Raw genomic sequence first — 22854 nt, forward strand, 5'->3', positions numbered from 1 at the left:
TTACTTCGGTCACCACATGATGCTTTGATTTATCCTTATTCAATAAAGGGACATCATGTGATGTGTATTTATATTTATATTGGATGTGTATTTTATATATAGTCTATGGGAAACTGTCTATCTAATGATTGCAACATCATCTAAAATCATCATTTATCTACAATGATTGAAATGAATTAACTGCTGACTGAGATAAGGGATGAGATTAAATAGATCCTGAAAACTTGGCCTGGTCTGGAGCAGGCTAGCTCCGCAGAATAATTCTCCATGGTAATTTATCCCATAACATATCCGACTTTCAACTATCCTGCTTTTGTGCAACTGGATCAAGGCTAAGATGAGCCAGGATAACCAACATATCCCGGCTTAATCCCTTATCCTAGTTTTGTGCAACAGGCCTCCAGTCATTCAACAGAAAATCTTAATGTTTCTAATTCCAAACAATTCTTCTCAACACTACTGCAGTTTGGTTTGTAGGCACAAAACAAACAGTCTACAGAACTAAGTGGTTCTGTGAGGCTTTACTTAGGCATACTGAGCTAAATGATAATGTCAGATTGCTGACATACTTTGAATGACAATACTTAAATGCTAATGCTAAGCAGGTTAAATGTTTATTAATGTTTACCATCTCAAGTTAGTGTGTTATGATGCACTGTAAAAAAGATTAGTTGACTCAACTAAGTCATCTTGTTGCTTTGACTGAGTTAATTTGAGTCAACTTATAGTGTCAAGTTTATTACACTTCAAAACACAAGTTGATGCAACATGCAGTCTGTTGACTCAACTTCTTGTATCAAGTAAGTTAGACTTGAAAATATTATTTGAGATAACTTTAAGAGATGTTGGTTGAATTTATTTTATAAAGTTCCTATAACTGTGAATCAAGTTGGCTCAACATGGAATACATAATTGAAACAACTCGCAATTTGCTGACTCAATTTTCTGTACCAAGTAATGTGGACTGGAAAACATTACTTAAGAAAACTAAAAAAGATGTTGGATGAAATTATTTTATCAAGTTAGGGCAACATTGTTATTTTTTACTTATGCTCTATTGCCAAGTTACTTGAGTTTACAGAAATTGCTAGATTTCAAAAATTTAACCAAACTAATATCTGCAAAGAATCTACATGAGAATTAGCCAGTCAAACTTAAATATTAACACGTGAAAAAATAACTGAAAAGACAATTCAATAAGGACCTTTATTAAAAGACCAACAAGTCCAACTTCAACCAGCCTTGCTTCAAAATAAGTGTTAATGGATGTCGAGACGTCAAAAAAGGCCTTCCTTGGGACATGTTAAAAAATAGCCTTCACACCCTCTAACACACTTTTGCATGGGGCTGCTCACAAACTGAATTTACACTGTCCCACACATAAATAACAATATAATACATACAAAGAAGAGTGACTGTTCAGAGTTGCTGCAGTAAATTGCAGAACAAGATTAGTAAAAACAAACCAAAAAAATGTATCTCTGAAAAACTTGCTCAAAATGTTGAAAATGAAAACTCTGTTGACAATTCATCACATGGATTAGTGTTCCTCCAAACATATCAATAGAAATAAGTCAGAACATGAAAACAAGGTGGTGTGACCCACAGAAGGGCGATACATTTCGCCCTTCTGAATCACCTCAAAAGTAGATTTCAAGTCTTTCGTATAGTTAAGGTTCAGCATGTACAGCAGGCCCATCAGGTTCACAAAAGCTCTGGGTACATCACCCAGATGACGCATGACAATCCTTTCCTCGATGACGATGGCAACATCATTGTAGGAAACTGGGAAGGGCTCCTTCACATCCTCAGCCACCAAAAGGATTCAAATCACCATTCCCTTGATGACGTCTTCCCCAGGATCTTTTGACTTCATGCAAAAACAAACAAAAAACAAAAAGGTGCCTGTGCTTCAGACATGTTTTGCTTTATAGTGTATCCACACAGAGGATGCCTGAAATTATATGTGTAACCCTGACCATTGTGAACTAGTTTCTGTATCATTTTGCTGCACCATGGCAGTCCCTGCAAAGCTGCTGCTCTCTTCCTTTGGTTTGATGCCTGCAAAAACATGATACCTGAATTCAGTTGATATCAGAACTCTGATTTTTGCCAACCCTCAAACGACAGAAACTGAGCTTTCAGTTCAAGAAAGGTAACTTAAATTCAAACCTTCTCACTGGCAGAGTTTCTCTCCATCTCCTCCATTGTAACAGAGCCAGCTATGTTGTTTCATTTTCTTATTCATTCAGTCTGTATCAAAGTACATATCCAAGCACATTAATTAGAGGAGGTTTACTGTCTGTCATAATCTACATCCTGGTCCCTCTCCTCAGTGGGGTTGCACAATTAATGTAGACCACAAACACAACAAATATGCACTTTCTTCTTCGACATTCTTGTCGAGACTCTCCATTAAGGATGTCATTTCTTGAACTTTCTTGAAGAGCTTCAACCGGAACAACTGAAGAAGTTTATGCAGATGGCTGTCCAGACCCTCATAGAACTTATTGGTGTCCATTGACATGAGCCTGGTGAATTCTTTGACAATCTATGTGTTGCGGAAAACATCTTGTTTGAACACTCTAACATCTTGTTTTGTACTCTGGCATACGAAAACATCTTGTCACTGTGATAGAAGGCCTGACTCTTAGCCCTGAGTCATAAATATCATATCCCCAGAGACAATCAGTAGTGGCAAACAAGATGTCCATGGCACCTCTACTCCTTATTTACGATGTCTGCAATATTATCCTCACGCCGGACACAACACACATACACACATATATTTTACTTATCACATGTTCAGTGGTTAGAACTTGAAGATGTCTAGAATGTCCTGAACTGATTAATGTACTGGGCTGGTCAATCCCAACTCCTTAAATGTGAACGATTGTCTGTGAACGGTACTCATTCTGGCTGAGATCCTGAGGGAGCTCTGTCAGTCTGAGTCCAGCGTTGCATTGCTTTACCTGTGACCTACAATAAATACTTTGACTGTGAACTGAAGACTTCTCCGGACCGTTCTTGAGCTTCCAATAAAGAACCGAGCTTCAAAGCTAACATATGTGGAGAAGTAACATTACAGTTTTGGTTCAAGTTAAAAGTCATCTAAATTTTCACATTTCAGTACTACAACTGACATGTTGTCAGACGTGATGTACTGCGGAGACCTATCTCAAGGTGCATATTTCATTAATATTAACTTCAACCTCAACGAACTGTGTCCTGAGACTGCCCTGACCTGTCCTTGACCATCACACAGGGAGAACATGGAGTTGGCTTGTGTGACAGGTTATTGAGTTTTATTAATGTTTACATCAGACTGATGTGTCAGTGCTTTGTTATGTTGTCATGATAATTCATACATGCTAAGTAAAAAGGCTGTAAGTTTAACAAATCAGTATGTACTACTATGATTTAAGTAGTTAAATTTAAATATGTAATTCATATCAGTTCAGGCATTATTTAATACATAGGAGTGGCCTACAGGAAAGATCAATTTATGTTTAATGTGTCAAATATTGTGTTATTGCTTGCTTCTGTTGATTAAAAGATTAAATATTTCCATGTTTGTATATTCTGGATCACATCAGAGGTCATCAAATTACTTTAACTTAAACTCTAACTATAACAAATTTACTTTAAATACCTTTGTCCTTTTTGTTGGTGGTCAGCATTGTTCTGTTAAGAGAGGAGGAGAGCAGAAAGCACCGAAAAGAGCTGGAAAGAGAGAGAACAACAGGCGACCTGGGGTTTTGTTGACTAGGTCAGGGGGTCGGGTTACTGTAACAGGAAGTGACCTTTGACCTGGGGCGTGACCTGTGACCTATCGTGTTTCACAAAAAAAGTCCATTCAAGTCACACAATGACCGAAATTCATATGTGGAGTCCCAATGGTCCCAACACAGGCTGATGCGTTTCGACCCGCTTTCAAATGGCACAGGGCTCCTTTCCCATTGGCCAAAAAACCCACACCTGATCTCCAGCTGGCGGGCTGCGTGGCCGTTTGTCCCCACTGCCACGCGTTGCCATGGATACAAAGCGTAATGGCACACATATCACCACGCACATGAAAACAATCACTTCTCACTAAGTGTTTATACAGCATCTAACTCCACATAAAAAATACAGTCCATACACTACAGCGGTGGTCAGTGTTTTTTCCACTCCTCTTCCCCACAGACCATGAGTTGCTCCGTTATCTCGCTGTCTTGTCAATGCTGTGCCAGGTTGAGGAGTGCAAGCAAAGCTTCTTGTACAAGTCGCGACGTCACGTAAATTAGCGGGTTAACCCGGGTATAATGTTCATACATTTTTCCGTAATAATGAGGACAGGTCTCGCACTGTTTCACTTGTAGAAGAGTATATTATCGGTGCCGAATACTTGTTACAGTCAAAAATGAGGCTAAACCCTACATTAAATACTTGCTGTTTCACTCCTACATGCTAACATATTTCCGAAAACAAACTAACATGAAATAATATATATGTGTGTGTGTGTGTACATCCATCCATCCATTATCTATACCGCCTATCCCTTTCAGGGTTGCGGGGGGCTGGAGGGCTGGAGCCTATCCCAGCTACAATGGGCGAGAGGCGGGGTACACCCTGAACCGGTCGCCAGCCAATTGCAGGGCCACATGCAAGGACAAACAACCATTCACGCTCACACTCACACCTACGGACAATTTAGAGTCATCAATTAACCTAATGAGCATGTTTTTGGTCTGTGGGAGGAAGCCGGAGTACCCGGAGAGAACCCACGCATGCACGGGAAGAACATGCAAACTTCACACAGAAAGGCCCCGCCTCGAACCGGCAACCTTCTTGCTGTGAGGCACGCGCACTACCTGCTGCGCCACCGTGCAGCCCGTGTGTGTACATATATATATATATATATATAATAACATAAAGATGCAGAGGCATTAGACGACCAATGCACATTACCAAGAGATGAACTAACTAAGCTAATATAATTCTAAATGTACTTACTTGGACGGCTCGGCTCCAGGGAAAAAAAAGATGGCGGTCGGCTTGGATTTTCAGAGTTCAACATTGTGTGTGACATCACATTGCTGGTGTATGCATGTTGGTTGAAATGCCCACCTTGACGTATTTTCTAAAGTTAACTCAGAATCATCAATCAGTATCAGAAAAGCCTTTATTGCCAAGTACGATTTTATACATACGAGGAATTTGCTTTGATGAAGTTGGTGCATGACACATCTAGTAAAAAATAAGCAATTAAAGAAGTAAAAAATATAGCAATTTAAATATATATACACAAGTCTTTTTTTTTTTTTTTTCCGGAAACACAGTCTGTTTTTTCAGAAAGAAGTCCAAGCTGAGCGTTAATGCCATAGAGTTATGGCAATGTCAATGTGACGAGATGAGGCAGAGGTGAAGTGTGAAGAATAGCGGGGGGGGATGTTCCGGCCTTGTTGATAAGGCTGACAGCAGACAGGATGGCATGAGGTTTTGGTCTCCTGCCAGAGGGGAATGTCTCAAAGAGTTAAAGCACAAACACACCGAGGCAGCTGTCCGCGGCGCCATCTTGATCGTCTGAACTGAATGGATTATTATGAGTTTTTAATGAGTTTCCATGCTTTATTCAAGTTGAAGTTCTTGTAACTCTTGTTATTTTGTTGAAATGGGCAATGAGTTCTCTCAGCTTGACAACAATAGTCCTTCTGACTAAAATCCAAAATCCCTTTTAACAGTGTGCTAATTAACACTAAACATAAAGTAAGCTGAGGCAGATGGGAATGTCATTCATTTTGCAAGTATTTAGTCATAAACCTCCATCCTGGACAGTTTGAATTTTTGACTGGATGAAGACACTATATTAAAAAGTTTAAGAGAATGTGTGTGCCAAACATCAAGCAATCCATGTAATAGTTGTAAAGATATTCCAGTCTGGACTGAGGTGGTCGATACCAGTGGTTGAGTGCAAAAGCAGAGTCTCTGTTGCTGGTTACCCAGGTCAAAAAGCACTATACCTCAGTGTGATAGACATATAAATGTCATAATGACTACACCTTTACTTTTTGTGGCTAATTCAAACTATATTTGACATATACTTTTGAAATAGTGTACTTCTAAATCAATATCATTAAGTTCTACTTAAATGTTTGTGTTCCTTGTCTCTGGCCTGATGGCTAGAACACAAACACCTGAGGGATGCTCAAACACCTGAGGGATGCTCTCAAAACTTGTGGTTATCCCAGCTGGTCTTTTGTGAAAAGTTCAGCCGCTTCCAGAAAGAACAGGGTGACAGAGGAAGAAAAGAGAGACAGACGGCATAACATTGTCATTCCATATGTTTCTGGTGTATCAGAGAAACTTAGGCGAATCTTTAACAAACACAACATCCCGGTACATTTCAAACCTGGGAACACTCTCAGATAAAGGCTGGTGCACCCCAAAGACCGGACACCTCATACTCAGAAGAACAATCTGGTGTATGCAGTCCAGTGCAGTGAGGAATGCACAAACTTATATATTGGGGAAACAAAACAGCCACTGAGCAGACGCATGGCACAACACAGAAGGGCTAACTCTTCAGGTCTAGACTCAGCTGTTTACCTGCATCTCAAGGAGGAAGCACACTCCTTTGAGGATAAAAATGTGCATATTCAGGACAGAGAAGACAGATGGTTTGAAAGGGGAGTGAGAGAAGCCATCCATGTCAAGGTTGAAAAACCATCTCTGAACAGAGGGGGAGATCTGAGATACCACCTATCTCCCACATACAATGCTGTCCTTTCATCTCTTCCAAAGAGATTCAAAAACTTAGCCTCTGAAAATAAACAACAAAGCCATTCACACATGGCTCAAGGAGTCTCCCAATGACAAGAATGGGACACTAACGAGGCAGACGACTGTCGTTGACACCCAAGGGTCGCACCCTACCCGCCTTAATGGGGGATAGTTTGCCTCACAATAGAGTGATACTATCCTTGGTTTTGGGGGTTGGCCTCACTCAGAGGATAAATACTTGAACCTAACACCATTTCATTAGGCTAGAGCTGTCCTATCTCGTCTGGTGCGCATGAACTGAAGCCTGCTCGGATGAGAGGCGAAACATCTTCCAAGACAAACTGACAAAGTCCAGTTGCGATCGATTGAATGCCCTGAAGCTGTTTACAGGGAAGGTGTTAATTTGGAGAGAGACAAGATGTCTGGCTGTAGAAAATCTCCTCACATTCCTTTGGGGGAGCAAGAGACAGACACTTCAACATCAAAGGTTGCCTTTTTCTCAGGATGTTTTCTCATGTAGATGCCAATTCTTTCTTTCCCAATGAGAGGTAAGAATGGTAAAACTGTCTGAATGAAAGGTGCCAGGTCCCAGAGGAACCTACAAAATCAGATAATGCTGATGGGTTGTAAATTAGACATTCCTGAAACAAACTGTTTGTATGTCTGTGTGCCTTCTTTCTAATACACCAGGATAACTGAATCTCTGTGTTTGATTTAACTTTGGATTTTCTTACAGTACCAAGCCCATAATCTGTATGATATGAATGCTTTTCCGGTGGTTCTAGCTTGTAAAATGACAAAGCTTAACTTTGCTACAAAGTTTGTCTGAGATTCTACTATGGAACCATACTGCCATCTAGAGGCTTTGTAGCAGTTAGGTTGAATACCCTTGACGTGAGAAAGTTATTAATAGTAACCATAATAGTGATAATCATTTTGGGCAAATATAGTCTGCCTTTCTTTATTTCTCTCCTATGTTGTGTTAGTTATACCCTGAGTCATCATGTATATTAGGATGAGTATTAGAAATTGTTATCATGATTATTGTTGAATGTTGTCATTATTCATCCAAGGTGTCTGACGCATGTTGTGAACGATGTTGAAATGTCCTTGAAAATTGATCATTGAGAATATATGTGATTGACCATAGTGAGAAGCAGATGAGTCCCTCTTAAGAATCATTAATTAATCCTTGCTTTATAAGGTGAAATCACATCGCTCGCCTGAAAGCCGTCCCACATGCACAACAGCCTATTGGTGATTAGACACGCCCTGGAGCTATATGCCGTCTGCAGCATGCAGCGGACAGTCAGGTTTTTTTTGTTTAAGTCTGAGTTTAGTTTTCTGTGTGTCCTCTTCTAGTCTAGTTTTCGTATTGTCTACATGTTTTAGTTCCGTCGTTTTCTAAGTCTTTTGTGCTGCTCATAGTCATGACGAGTAGCTTGATTTCGTTCTTCAGAAGACATATTTTTCTAGTTTTCTCTTCTCGAAACTTTAATTTTTACTCGCCACGCTAAGCCGCATATTATTATTATTTTTTATTAGTAAAATTCTAGTCAAGTAATAATAAGTTTGGAGACACTTTTTGACCAGCCATCGAAGAGGTTATCAATCTTATTATTGTTAAATCTGAAGTTGTGCTTCACGGTTACCAACCAAGCTAAAGACCTGCAGCCAGCTGCTGACCTGCTGGTCCGGGTTAGATAACCATCCGAAGCTGTTCCTTTCCTGCCGCCGACACCGTAGAGCTCCAGCTCCTGAACATCCCTGTCCAACATCGGCTCTCAACCTTGGTGTGCCTGGTTCTTCACTGAACCTCCGAGCAGATCGAGCCATGGACAACCACTGGAAGCCTCTTCCTGTCAGTTTGGAGCAGGCCTCAACAGGAACGTCGTTGACAAGTAGGCATGCACTAAGCGAGTTTGAATAAGAGTTGGTCCGTGAGGTTATGACAGTGTTAATTTGTCTAAATTCTCTCAACCATTTGTTCAAGACACTAACTTTGCATTTGCGTCCGCAGTAATGTTTTCTTAAACTACTTCTCACTATCGCCAAACTCATTCTGCCATTGTTTTGCTTTAAGTTTCTCTCTGCAATTGTTTGTGTTATTTCATATCACCTATATCCTCTCTGGTACTATTCATGATACATTATTCATTACTCATAATTGTGTTTAATTTTTATTCAAGTTATGGTCAGACGGTGTCCTTTTGAGCTGGACACAAACGATCCCTGTATCTAGAGTTTCGCTTCAGATTATCAGACTGGTCTACTGTTGGTTCATTCATTAGCATTACATCAGCATTACAAGAGTTAATCCATACAGTACAGAAGGTGGTGCCTCGGTATTTTATTAACAAATGCAACATCAAATTAAGTTAATTCCCCTACAACTTTATTGTAAGCATATTATAGATTGTACATAAGTGTACTTTTAAAAAAGTGTACTAAATTACAAATACTTTTGATAGTAATAAAATATACTTATTTTGAAGTTTGAAGTAATAGAGTTGTACTATAAGTGTGTTTTGAATGCCCATGAATGATGCTTTTCACTTGTGTACTTCAGTACACTTAAATGTCCTGAGGGAACCTCTGTTGTGATTTGGCACTATACAAATTAAATTAAATTGATTAAAAAAAAAAAAAAAAAAGAAACATTTCTGTGCATACCTCATACTGATCAAGACATCCCCATTCCTGAAGATGAAGAGCAGAATGTTGTCCTGTGTGACATCATGGAAGTTTGCATTTTTCTCATTCGCAAAGAAAAGGTCTGGTTTCCACAAACATTGGAACATGTTGGGGTCAACAGTCAGTGCCTCACTCTTGAAATCAGTAGGAAGTCGTAGACGAGGGTCATTCCATCTCTGACGAAGAAATATATTTATTCTGTAGTCCTGTAAAGGGAGACATAATCTTAATATCTCTATCTCTAGCACTAGTGCTAATATACTGTTAATATTATATGAATATTACTATGTTTTGTTTGGCCAATCAACAGAAATCATGAAAAGAAATTCAGAAATTGTAACAAAAGAAAAAAACAAAAAACAAAACATTAATTGTTTGTGTTGTGTGTTTGTTTCACCATAGTGGTCTCCTGAATGGACCCAAAGCTGTTGATGAAGATGTTCACCCTGGACTCAACTGGGATACCTTAAACACACATACACATAAGACACACTTAAAGCAATATGACACCAGATTATTTTTTTCCATGTAAAACAGGGACATGTAATTTCTGATAAGATGTTGATGAACTACTGTGTATTTCGGGAATATGGAAACAATCCATGTTTATGTCTGACTCAGACATATTCTTACAACTACATTTACAGTAGTTGTTGTGTTCTCTATCTTAGATTTAGAAGCTGAAAATGTTAATGTGTAAAATCTGCAGCAACAACACACAACACTCTCCAGCAACGCCAACAGGTCTGGGCTCTGGCAGGGAATGAGGGTAGAAAATCTACTTGAAAGACAGAATCAGTTAATTTGCCAATTTCCGGTCTGCAGATTCTGGGGCCCTCCCACTGTCCTTGTCTTTCCTTATCTCTTTTCTCTCTCTTTTCAGCTTCCTCTGCACCCTCCTCAGCTCTTTTTTGTCCCCAGATCTAAAAACCATCTTCTTCTCATTCAGTAGGGGCTTTCAGTTCTGGGGACTCCCAGGGTTTGTTATTTGGGAAACACAGCACATTCCTGATAGACACAGTGTTTTCCACACATAAGTTAATGTAGTCTGTGATGCAGGTTGTTAAACTGTCAGCGTCCTCCCGATGTGGACTGCACAACCCTTCCCAGTCAGTGGTTTCAAAGCAGTCCCTCAGTGCCATACTGGTCTCCTCAGACCATCTCCTTAGATACCATATGGTTGGTGCTTGTTTTTTCACCATTGGTATGCAGGGAGGGAGTAGTTAAACCAGGTTGTGAACAGAGTGGCCCTGCGAGGGAAGGGGTGAAGAGCTGTAAGTGTCTTTTATGTTTGCAAACAGTAAATCCAAAGTTCTATTGTCTTGGTGTGGCATCTAACATATTAGATGAAGGTGGAGAGAGTGGAAGACCGGGAAGCACAACTGAAGTCACTGGAGATTAGGCGGAGGGACTGGAGATGTGATGTCTGCAGCTGTGAAACCACATTGTGTAGGAGGGCGCAGGCTGCTGCAGAATTGGCAGACAGGGAGATGTACAGTGTTCTTGTGATTATATAACGAGAACTCTCTCGCTATCAGCTTGTTAGCTTTGAAGCTCGGTTCTTTATTGGAAGCTCAAGAACGGTCCGGAGAAGTCTTCAGTTCACAGTCAAAGTATTTATTGTAGGTCACAGGTAAAGCAATGCAGCGCTGGACTCAGACTGACAGAGCTCCCTCAGGATCTCAGCCAGAATGAGCACCGTTCACAGACAATCATTCACATTTAAGGAGTTGGGATTGACCAGCCCAGTACATTAATCAGTTCAGGACATTCTAGACATCTTCAAGTACTAGCCTCTAAACATGTGATAAGTAATCCATATGTGTGTATGTGTGTGCGTGTTGTGTCCGGCGTGAAGATAATATTTGCAGACATCATAAATAAGGAGGAGAGGTGCCATGGACATCTTGTTTGCCACTACTGATTGCCTCTGGGGACATGATATTTAAGACTCAGGGCTAAGAGTCAGGCCTTCTATCACAGTGACAAGATGTTTTTGTGTGACAGAGTACAAAACAAGATGTTAGAGTGTCAAACAAGATGTTCTCCGTAACAAGCTCTATGTCTCTCATGCAGCGTTGCTCCTCTACACTGATGTGCCCTGATGCACCCACCCCTCCTCTTACCAAGAGTAACAGCAGCAGCAGTAACTCACAACAGAGTGCAGCCCAGAGTAACATGTGAGTCCAGAGTGATTTCATTCAGCCACATTTCTGTGAGGCACATGATGCTGCAATCCGGGTATTCCCTCTGCAGCCTTATAAGAACCGTTAGCTCTTTACATCTTACTGGGGAGAGATCTCACCTTCTCCATAATAATCAGAATCAGAATCAGAAAAAGCTTTATTGCCAAGTACGATTTTACACATACGAGGGATTTGTTTTTTGGCGAAGTTGGTGCCTGACACATCTACTAAAAATAAGCTATTAAAGAAGTTAAAAAAAAAAATCGTTTTCAGAAAGAAGTCCAAGTTGAGCGTTAATGTAAGGCATAGAGTTATGGCAATGTCAGTGTGACAAGATGAGGCAGAGATGAAGTGTGAAGAGTGTCGGGGGGGTTCCGGGCCTTGTTGATAAGGCTGACAGCAGATGCGGAAAAACTGTTCTTGTGGCATGAGGTTTTGGTCCTGATGGACCGCAGCCTCCTGCCAGAGGGGAGTGTCCTTCCTGCACGCCTCAGGGTCCTGGAGGCACACAGGTCCTGAAGAGATGGGAGATTGCAGTTGATCACCTTCTCTGGAGACCTAATGACACGCTGCAGTCTGCCCTTGTCCTTGGCGGTGGCAGCAGTGTACCAGATGGTGACAGAGGAGGTGAGGATGGACTCAATGATGGCAGTGTAAAAGGTGGGCATTGGTGGAGGTGACTGGAGCTGAAGTTGTTGGGAGGTGTCATGGGGGATGGTTGCTGGACTGTCCCTTTGTCTTTCAAAGTGGCAGTAGAACTCGTTCAGGTCGTTGGCTAGGCATCGATCGTTGATGGAGTAGGGGGCTATAGGCTTGTAGTTGGTGATCTGCCTGAGTCCTTTCCAGACAGACGCAGAGTCGTTAGCTGAGAAGTGGTGTTGGAGCTTCTCAGAGTACAGTCGTTTAGCCTCTTTCACCGCCTTGCTAAACTTGTTCTTCGACTCTTTGAATCTGTCTTTGTCCCCACTCCTGAAGGCCTCTTCCTTTGCCAACCTTAGCTGTCTGAGTTTGGCTGTGAACCATGGTTTGTCATTGTTGTAACTCACCCTGGTGCATGATGGAACACAGCAGTCCTCACAGAAGCTGATGTTGGACATCACAGCCTCCGTGTACTCATCCAGACTGTTGGTAGCAGTCCTGAACACATCCCAGTCAGTAGAATCCAAACACGCCTGGAGATCCTCCACAGCCTCACTGGTCCACTTCTTTGATGTCCTCACTACAGGTTTGCAGAGCTTTAGTTTCTGCCTGTACAGAGGAATCAGGTGGACCATGACGTGGTCAGAGTGACCCAGTGCAGCACGGGGGACGGCGTGATAAACATCCCTGACTATGGTTTAACAGTGATCCAGAATATTCTCCTCTCTGGTCGGGCATTTAATAAACTGTCTGTATTTAGGGAGTTTGTGGGTGAGGTTACCCCTTTGTTAAAGTCGCCAGAGAGTCTGGGTTGGTCCGCTCCACACACAGTATCTGGGCGGCGAGCATACGCTGTGCGTCCTGCACATTGGCCTGTGGCAGGATGTAAATGCCGACCAAAATGAATGAAGCGAACTCAGGGGGTGAATAAAAAGGCTTACAGTTAATGATGAAAAATTCCAGGTCAGGAGAACAGTGTTGCTGGATCACTGTCACGTTGTTGCACCAGCCACTGTTGATGTAGAAACAGATTCCTCCACCTTTAGTTTTGCCAGAAAGTTCTGTGTCTGAACAGTGGAGTTGGAAGTCAGCCAGCTGCAGCGTAGAGTCCGGTATTAATCCACAGAGCCATGTCTCGATGAAGCACAAAACTGCAGATGAAGAAAAGTCCCTGTTTTTACCCAACAGCAGTAGCAATTCCTCCAGTTTGTTGGGCAGTGAACGCATTTTAGAGAGAAATATTCCCAGTAACACTGTGTGTAGTCGGCACTGGCGAAAGCGCATGAGCGCACTGGCCCGTTTTCCTCTCCTCTGGCGCTTTGCAAAAACGGATTTAAATCACAAAAGAAAACAACGTGCACCAACACACCAAGGCAGCTGTCTGTGGCGTCACTGTGATCATCAAGCAACAGCAACATAACAGATGATATGGATGGTACTATCTTTTCCTCTCTCAGCTCGTCATCCCCCACTTACCTCTACTTATTTCCACAGGGATCTCTGGTCTTTCCACTGGGAGTACCTTTATTTTGCACAACATGTATAAATAATGGATCCGTGACCAAAACCAGTTGTACGCCCACAGGTGAACAAGATTGACCAAGACTAGTGATGAAGGAAACACTCAAAAAGCACAAAAACTGACTAAAACAAAGAACCGAGGTCAGAGCTGTCACTAGCTGCCACTCTTGTGGGCCCATCTTGAAGTAACTGTGGAATAGACAACCACAAGAAGTGAAGCAATTGTGCTGATATAGTTATTGATTTACTGTATCGCATGTTCATGTTAAGTTAAAATTTTAAAGTTTGTATGCCACTGGAGAATTCAGGTCACTGCTATGGGCAGGAAAAGCTGGGTGATGTTTGATGCATCAAAAAACTTATTGAGACTTGACCCTTCATGTTGAGCCATTCAATTTACCACAATTACACTGCAGCTTTGGTTCTGTGCTCATGCAGGGTATTAGAATGAAGAGCAGATGCATACATTGAAGCTCTTTTCGGGTTGAGGCTCTTTCTCAAGTTTGTCACATGTTTCTTCAGACTGAGCGTTTTTTCTCATCCAATAAAGCCACACCCACTATCTTCTGTAGTGTCTGCACACTTTTAATAAACTTCCCTGCATCTGGAAAATAGTCAGATACCTTAACAGACTTTCCAAATGACTCATCGACGAAATCAATTTCCTCCAGTGTGTACAGATCTCCACCCAGAGAGTCTGCAACAGAGGCACAGTCAGAAACATCCTCCATCTCCTCCTCATCATCACCAGCAGCCCCCTCCATCACACTCTGCTGTCCTCCTCTCACCTGTCCACTAGCAACCTGCATGTGGTCAGACCCTGCCCCCTGACCTCTCTCACTGCTCTCTTCACTTCCTCCACTTACTGGCTTTCCTCCCACTACTGACTCCTCCTCTGCACCTTCCTCTCCCCCAGATGTCCCACTCAGGGTATCCAAACTGTCATCAGCCACTGTCTGAGCCCTCTGTTCCCCAGCCTGACTGTCTGTCTGTCCACTACATCCCTCTCCTGCCTCGGAGTCGGACTCGATTGCCGCAGCGTCACCCCCGCAGGGAGCAGAGTCACCGGGTGGAGAGGCGCTGTCCGCATGCTGCTCCGCCGGCCCAGAGTTACCAGCCTCTGCCTCAGAGCGCTCCTGAAAGACTGCACATGCTTCAGTTTCTCACTCTTACAGCCCAGGTCCACATTCCGAAAACCACTCGCCAGTTTCCCAAAACGCTGCAACTCATTCCCCAAAACCTCGTTGGAAATAAACAGGGGAAGACCTGACACTGTGACCCGGGTGGACGGCACCGCGAGCGGGGAAACTGCAAGTAAACACCATTTGCGGTAACACCGCTAGCTATGAGATCTGCCACCAATCCCTCCTCTTTCAAAAAAACCACCACACCTTTGTTCATCCTTGAGGCGTAGGACAGGTTAGCGTGTCCCACACAGTCCCCCACAGCCAGGAGAAAAAGGACATTAAACATCAAACCAAACAATATAAACAAGGAATAATGAAATATGAACAAACAATACTGATATTGCACATTGATATGAACATTGCACATTGATATGAATATGAACAATCAGGGCTGCATGGTGACGCAGCAGGTAGTGCGCGTGCCTCACGGCAAGAAGGTCACAGGTTTGATTCCCGGGTCGGGCCTTTCTGTGTGAAGTTTGCATGTTCTTCCCGTGCATGCGTGGGTTCTCTCCGGGCACTCCGGCTTCCTCCCACAGACCAAAAACATGCTCATTAGGTTGATTGGTGACTCTAAATTCCCCCTGGGTGTGAGTGTGAGTGTGAGTGCGAATGGTTGTGTGTATGTGCCCTGCGATCGGCTGGCGACCGGTCCAGGGTGTACCCCGCCTCTCGCCCGTTGACAGCCGAGATGGGCTCCGGCCCCCCCGCAACCCCGAAAGGGATAAGCGGCATAGAAAATGGATGGATGGATGAACAATCAGTACTGACATTACGCATTGAATGATAGTGCTCCTGACTGGAGTATTGATAGTGAATAGGTTCCTATATTGCACATAGGAATTGATATATTGCACCTTAAGTTAAAATTCACCTGAATAAATATTTTCACAGTATGAATGAGCACAGTTAATGTGTACTATAGTGCAGTCATATTTAAAGTCTTGTGAGTGTGTGGTCTACTGGGAGCACTGCTGGTTGTAGAGTCTAACTGCTGCAAGAGGGAAGGACCTGCGATAGCATAGCCATCATCCTCCTCTCTCCTACCACCTCCACTGAGTCAAGGGGGCATCCCAGAACAGAGCTGGCCCTCTTGATCAGTTTGTCAAGTCTCTTCCTGTCAACCGTCAAGATGCTGCTCCCCCAGCAGACCACTCCATAAAAGATGGCTGATGCCACCACAGTGTCATAAAAGGTCTTTAGGAGTGCCCCCTGCACTCCAAATGACCTCAGTCTCCAGCGGTTGTGTTGTGAGTCCAGTCCAGTTTATTGTTCAGGTGAACACCCAGGTACTTATAAGATGTCCCCATCTCGATGTCCATTCCCTGGATATTCACTAGTGTCAGGGGGCAGAGTGTTTGTCTGCAGAAATCCACCACCAGTTCTTTGGTTTTCCCTGCGTTGATCTGGAGACAGTTCCACTGGCACCACTCCACGAAGTCCTGTGTCAGCCCTCTGTACTCTCTGTCATCCCTATCTGTGATTAGGCTGACGATTGCAGAGTCGTCAGAGAATTTCTGCAGGTGACAGATGGGTGTGTTGTATGAGAAGTCTGCAGTGTAGAGGGTGAAGAGGAACGGAGCCAGGACCGTTCCCTGCAGGGCCCCTGTGCTGCAGACGACCATGTCGGACACACAGTCCCCGGTCCTCACATACTGTGGACGGTTGGCGAGATAGTCCAGAATCCAGTGTGTGAGGTGGTGGTTCACCCTGGTGTGCTTCAGCTTGTCCCTCAGAAGTGCAGGCTGAATGGTATTGAAAGCGGTGGAGAAATAAAAAAACATGATTCTTACAGCACTCTTAAGTTTCTCCAGGTGAGAGAGAGCTCGGTGTTGGAGGAAGATGACGGTGTCGTCCACCCCAATGCCAGGCTGGTAGGCAAACTGAAGTGGATCTAGTGATGGGCTCATCAGGGGGTGGAGATGAACAAGGACCAGCTGCTCTAGGGTCTTCATTAGGTGGGATGTTAGTGCCACCAGCCTGTAGCTGCTGAGGTCCTTGGGGTGTGGAGTCTTAGGAACTGGTACCACGCAGGATGATTTCCATAGCTGTCGCACGCTCCACAGCTTCAGGCTCAGATTGAACATGCCTTCAACAATCCCACACAGCTGATCTGCGCAGGACTTGAGGAGCCTGGAGCTGATGCCGTCTGGGCCTGCAACCTTTCTTGTTTTGATCGTCCGGAACTGGTTTCTCACCTAGGTTGTTGTGAGGGACAGGTTGGTGCAGGGGGGCTGTGTGCTGGAGGGTGTGGTTGGGGGGGTTGAGTTGATGAGGTGAGCAGTGGGGGGTGGCTATGAGCTGAGTGTTGCAGAGGGGGAAAGGGGGGGCTGCAGCATGGAGGACCGTGCCGGGGGAGGGGCAGATGACTGATCAAATCTGTTGAAGAATAAGTTCAGGTCATTCACCCACTTTTGGTCCCCTGCAGCTTGAGAGTCAGGTTCTTTGTGGCCAGAGATGGTTTTTATGCCTCTCCAGACTCCACTGACATTATTTTCCTGCAGCTGAACCTCTATCTTCCTTCTGTAGTTGTTTTTCCCCTCACGGATCTTCCTTCTCAGCTTCCTTTGCACAGCCTTCAGCTCATCCTTATTTCCTGACTTAAAGGCCCTCTTCTTCTCTTTAAGGAGAGCCTTTATGTCAGGGTTAATCCACGGTTTGTTGTTGGAAAAACACTGTACAGTCCTGGTGGGTACGGTGTTTCCCACACAGAAGTTAATATAGTCCGTTATGCAGTGTGTGAGACCCTCAATGTCCTCTCCGTGAGAATCACAGAATTCCTCCCACACAGTTGTCTTGAAATAGTCCCTCAGAGCCTCGTCTGCCTTGTCAGACCACCTCTTCACTGTGCGGGACACAGCTGGTTGCCTGTGCATGAGGTTTGTACACAGGCAGGAGATGAACCAGGTTGTGGTCGGATCTTCACAGGGGAGGGAGGGATGATGAAGTGTTTGCCTCCTTGGTTTTGGCATAACACAAGTCTTGTATCTTATTGTCTCTAGTGCAACATGTAACGTACTGGGTGAAGGTGGGCAGAGTGGAGGATGGAGAGGCATGATTAAAGTCCCCAGAGATAAGAAGGAGGGCCTGTGGGTGCTCTGTCTGCAGCCTGCTTGTGACAGAGTGGAGAACATCACAGGCTGTATCAGCGTTAGCAGAGGGAGGAATATACGCAGCTATCGTGATAACATGCGATAATTCCCGCGGCAGGTAATATGGCCTCATACTAACAGCTAACAGTTCAATCTCCTTGCAGCAGAGTTGTTCTTTAATAGTGATGTGTCCAGAGTTACACCATCTGTCTTTCACAAACACTGCCAGCCCTCCTTCTTTCCTCTTACCACTCTCTCTCATCCTGTCCGCCTGCAGCAGCTTAAAGCCGTCCAGCTCTCCAGACATCCGTGTCTGGAGTCAGCGGTGTCAGCCATGTTTCCGAGAACATCAGGACATCCCGATAGTCCCTCTGGTGCTGGGTCAGCGCCGCTAATTTGTCTTATCTTATTGGGAAGAGATCTCACATTCCCCATGATAATGGACAGGAGGACGGCTCTGTATCTCCTTCTTCTGGCGCAACAATCAGCTCCGGCACGGCACCCCCGTCTCCTCCTCTTCAGCTCGTGGGGAATGTCAGGTCTTTCATGGGCCGGCACCGTGGTGTTACAGAGCGTTGACAGCTGATCCCTACTGTAAACAATAGGGCCCTGGCTGCGTACGGGGTCCCCAGACACGGTCATAAACAATGGAAAAAACAAGAGAAAGACCAGAGCAAACACGGCAACTAAAACGGAAAAAAGCTCACAGTGAGTGGGAGCTGCTGTAACAGGCTGCCAGTAGTGCGGCGCCGGAAGTAAAGAAAGAACACACTCAGAACACACACAGAACACACTTACACAAACACACTCCTCATGTTCTGTGTGTTCTAATCTTTCCTCCTTTGCCTTGCCTCTTTTCTCTATTTCTCTCTTTGTCTCATCATCTATTTGTTTTATCTTTGCTTCCTATCACAATGTCAACTATTGAATATTTGGTCTTTGTTCAATTAACAGCACTGATGTGCTTGTTTCTAAAATATAGTAATTAGTTAGTTACTAGTTACCTCATTGAAAAGTAGCTAAATTATTTTCCTTCCAACAAAAAGTGATGGGTTTCTAAGTGCTAGGTAACACTGCATAAAATATTAATGTATAAAGTTGGATGATTCTTCCGACAGGGAGAACAATGAAGCTAGGGGTTGGACCTAAATGCAGGCTACCAAGTCAGACTTAGTGCAGTTCAAACAATTTTTTTACAGAAAAGGCAATGACAATGGCTTACGGGCATGGTGAAGCAGGCAAAGGGCAAAGAAATAGGTCCATACAGGCAATCAAATCCAAAAAGGGAGAAGAACTCCTGACTCTCTCTATTGACATGATTCATGTGTAGGTAGTAAAAGAAGCGAATGGTATTTGAGTCTGTTGTATGAATGTGTCAATATGTTCCATTATAATTCTAACAGACATTTCCGTTTTCCCTAGTGTTATGTGTCTGTCTGGCTGTGTCCCAATTCAGGGGCTGCATCCTTCGGAGGATGCATTTGAAGGCCGATTACATCATAGCGCTGCGCGAAGGCTGTCCCAATTCATACAAATTCGAAGGGTCCTCCAAATGCAGCCAACAAATGTGTCCTCCTTTTCCCTGTTTATGGAAGATGCATCGCTACTATCCTTCGCGGCCTCCCATATCCTAAAATGCTTTGCGCACCAATTGTTTTTTTAACAATGGCGACCAACAGCACCATTAATGCTGTTATTGTCGTTATTATATCGAACAATAATTTTGTTTGTTGACATAACAGAAAATATGCTTTGCATGTCATTTTGTGAGCAAGGAGCAGACAGAGGAGTTTATTAAACTCCATGGTCATAACGACCACTCGTTTACAGGGGCCAAAAAACACGGCCACACTCGGATGGAGGTAACTGTTGAGGCATAAATAAATAGCCCATTAGTTCTCTATACATACTGTATTTGTATATAAAAGTTACATAAAGGAACCCAAATCCTGTACAAAGACCAAAGTACAAATATAATCTTTAGATCACATCAAATGAATGTTGTTTTTGAGTGGGGGTGGGAATTTTATGTCTGTCCTGATGTCACTTATTGTGACAACAACCTGATATCAAAAGTCAAACCTGTATGCACCAAACAAGTTCATGGGACCTCATGTTAGCATTAGCCACAATGCTAACAGCAGCTAATGCTAACAGGCCAACATCACTAATTACATTACTAACATTTCAAACTCACCAGTTCAGTAGAATCAGAAGGCACACACAAGATTGCTGCATACTGAAATGCATTGCTGAAAACAGAAGGCTTAGAAAACTCCATATAAGGTTTTTTTTTAGGCTTGGGAACGATAAACCGATACGTATGGATATCCGGTTTTACAGGCGAGAGATACGGCTGTATCGGTAGCAGACTCCCCAATCGATAGTAATCAGCCACAAATCCTTAGACGAATCGATTGTAGAGCTATGGATCGGCTATCGCGAGACTATGAGTCAGTTGCCCGAGGCTTTACAGTTTTCATCTCTAAAATAACATGAGAGCTGACGAAACGACTGTCGCGCATGCTCCGTAACATTAGCTTCACAACCCAAAGCTAAAAGTGCTAACGTCGACCAAAGAACATGCAAAAACATAATGGATGTAAATACTGTCAACAGCACGAGCACCGACACCAGTGACAACGCCAGCTTGACCAGTGGAAGTGGTGATTCAAAGTGACAGATTTTCAACGCACCAGGAAAACAAAAGTCAAAAGTTTGGAGCGTGTTTGGATTTTTCAAGAAAGATGGAAAACTCGATAAAAGCCATGCCATTTGCAAGTTGTGCCGAGCAGCTCTGAAGTACACTGGTAGTACAACAAATCCCCACTTCACATTGAAAGCCAGTGGTAAAGGATAATACTAGCAGGTTTATTTGTTCTTTTTTTCTAGAGCTGCTGCATATAATTTTCAGTTTTTAAGTTGATTAAATTGAAATTGTTGCACTTTAGTTACCTATCTCTTGTGTTCAAAACACCAGGGTATACTCAGACTGAAATGTTGCACTTTGTTATTATTGTTGTCTGTCTCTGGAGTTCAAAAGACTAGGCTGAAGCAGTTATGACATTTTGAGTATGGGAATGTTAGAAAACAGTATTTCACAACATACATGTGTAAAAATAGTTTTATGTTTGCTTATTGACATTATTGACAATTTAAGCCATAGGAAAATTTGCACTTTTTATTTGTGGCTGAAGACAAAGTCTAATGTTCTGTTTTTATAAATATACATTTTATTTTCTCATTGATTTCTTATCGATCCCATCCAACAAAATGATGATCATTCAGTCTTTTTTGTTCATGTCTCAAAAATAAATACATTGGTATGGAATTTTGTTGTTGTTTATTTTTGACAGTGCCAGACAGCAAAAATGCTTGTGGAAATGTGGTCTTTTACCTGTTTAAAACAATGTAAGAATGTCATTTTATAAACATGACAAATTTATAGTTTAGATTAAAGTCTACATCAACAAATGTTTACTATCGTATTGTTCTCACACTGTATCAAACCATATCATTCTTAAACTGTATCGACTCGCTCTGCCTTAAACAATATATCGTTTTTGAATCGAATCGTAACCTGTGTATCTAGATACATTTCGAATCGGCTTCATGCCAGAGATTCCCAACCCTAGTTTTTTTAGGCTCTCTCCCACTCTGACCGATGACATCACGCACTCTGACACAAACATTCCGTGCAATACACACCCATTATAATCTCAAAATTTCTCCAAAAATGATCATGGTCATTGAACAGTGATTGATCAAAAACTATATGACCTATCAAAACATGGAATAATACACCGATACACAAGATTTTTGTTTACAGTTTAAAGTTTAAATGGAGTCTCTAGGTGAAAGTATGCCAGAGCAGTAGGCGGTAGGAAAAGTCCAATGATTTGTTAGTTTTTTTGACCTTCTCCCATTCATTCTTTCTGAGAAATTTTTCGTAGATGCTTTTCACCCAAAGGGCTTCCTCAGTTCTCACCGTTTGTTGGAGAGTCTCATTCATTTAGCCTCTGTGGTGTTGTTATCGCAGTCATTGAGACTACTTGGTAAATTTGTGCTCCTGGTTGTTTAATGGCAGTTGCTAGAGTCACTGTAGTCACTTAAGGCCAAGCGTGAATGGCAGTGGTTCCCCCTATCCAAAATGCACACATTGTTGTCCTCGAATGTGTCCCTTATCTTTCAGGTCAAGGGAAACTGTTAAGTTTTGACCTGAGGAGTTGATCTGCTTGTGTTGAGTCATTTGCATTTGTTTAATGGTTATATAGTTTCCCTGATATGCAAGTCAGTGCATTCCCCAGCGCAGTGAACTGCACACACTAGATTGCTTTTCATGTGTTTGGTTGCGCAGTCTCTCGGTTGAAACACTTTTTATCTCAATGTGTTACTGGGTATGAAATACACAGGGATGTGGTGTTTGGTTCGCAGATACTCCAGACATGTTATAGAATGACAAGAATGATGCACTTTTCTTCATCAGGTTTAAGGTATCGGTGGCCCTTTCAAACCTCATCATCCAGCCAAGCTTCTGTCACAGGGTGAAACGAGCTGCTTAGTTGTAGCCACTGTGGTTTGTGTGTTTTTATTTTTGGTGTGTGTGTTTCGCTTCCCTTTTGATGTGTGTTTTTTTGTGGAGGGGAAGCAGTTTATTTCATTGCATGGACTAAACCTTGTGGACATTAACTTTCATAGTTCCGCCCCCTGTCACCTCCTTTGTTTCCCCGTGACTGGCTGTCAATTAAGACAGCTGATATAAAACAGCTGGCG

At 43.0% G+C, this 22854-nt stretch overlaps 1 protein-coding gene across 2 annotated transcripts in view; it reads right to left on the reverse strand.

The window, feature by feature from the left end:
* The window catches only part of LOC139340599 (glycine receptor subunit beta-like), a 170803-nt gene that overhangs the window by 37920 nt on the left and 110029 nt on the right, over positions 1–22854 (reverse strand). For both annotated transcript variants that reach the window (XM_070976513.1, XM_070976517.1), the window contains 2 exons: positions 9854–9921; positions 9436–9662 (listed from right to left, as the gene is read on the reverse strand). In XM_070976513.1, the coding sequence (XP_070832614.1) occupies positions 9436–9662; positions 9854–9921 (295 nt within the window). The remainder of the gene's footprint in view (positions 1–9435; positions 9663–9853; positions 9922–22854) is intronic.

Source organism: Chaetodon trifascialis, chromosome 2 (genome assembly GCF_039877785.1).
Source record: "Chaetodon trifascialis isolate fChaTrf1 chromosome 2, fChaTrf1.hap1, whole genome shotgun sequence".
Taxonomy (NCBI): domain Eukaryota; kingdom Metazoa; phylum Chordata; class Actinopteri; order Chaetodontiformes; family Chaetodontidae; genus Chaetodon; species Chaetodon trifascialis.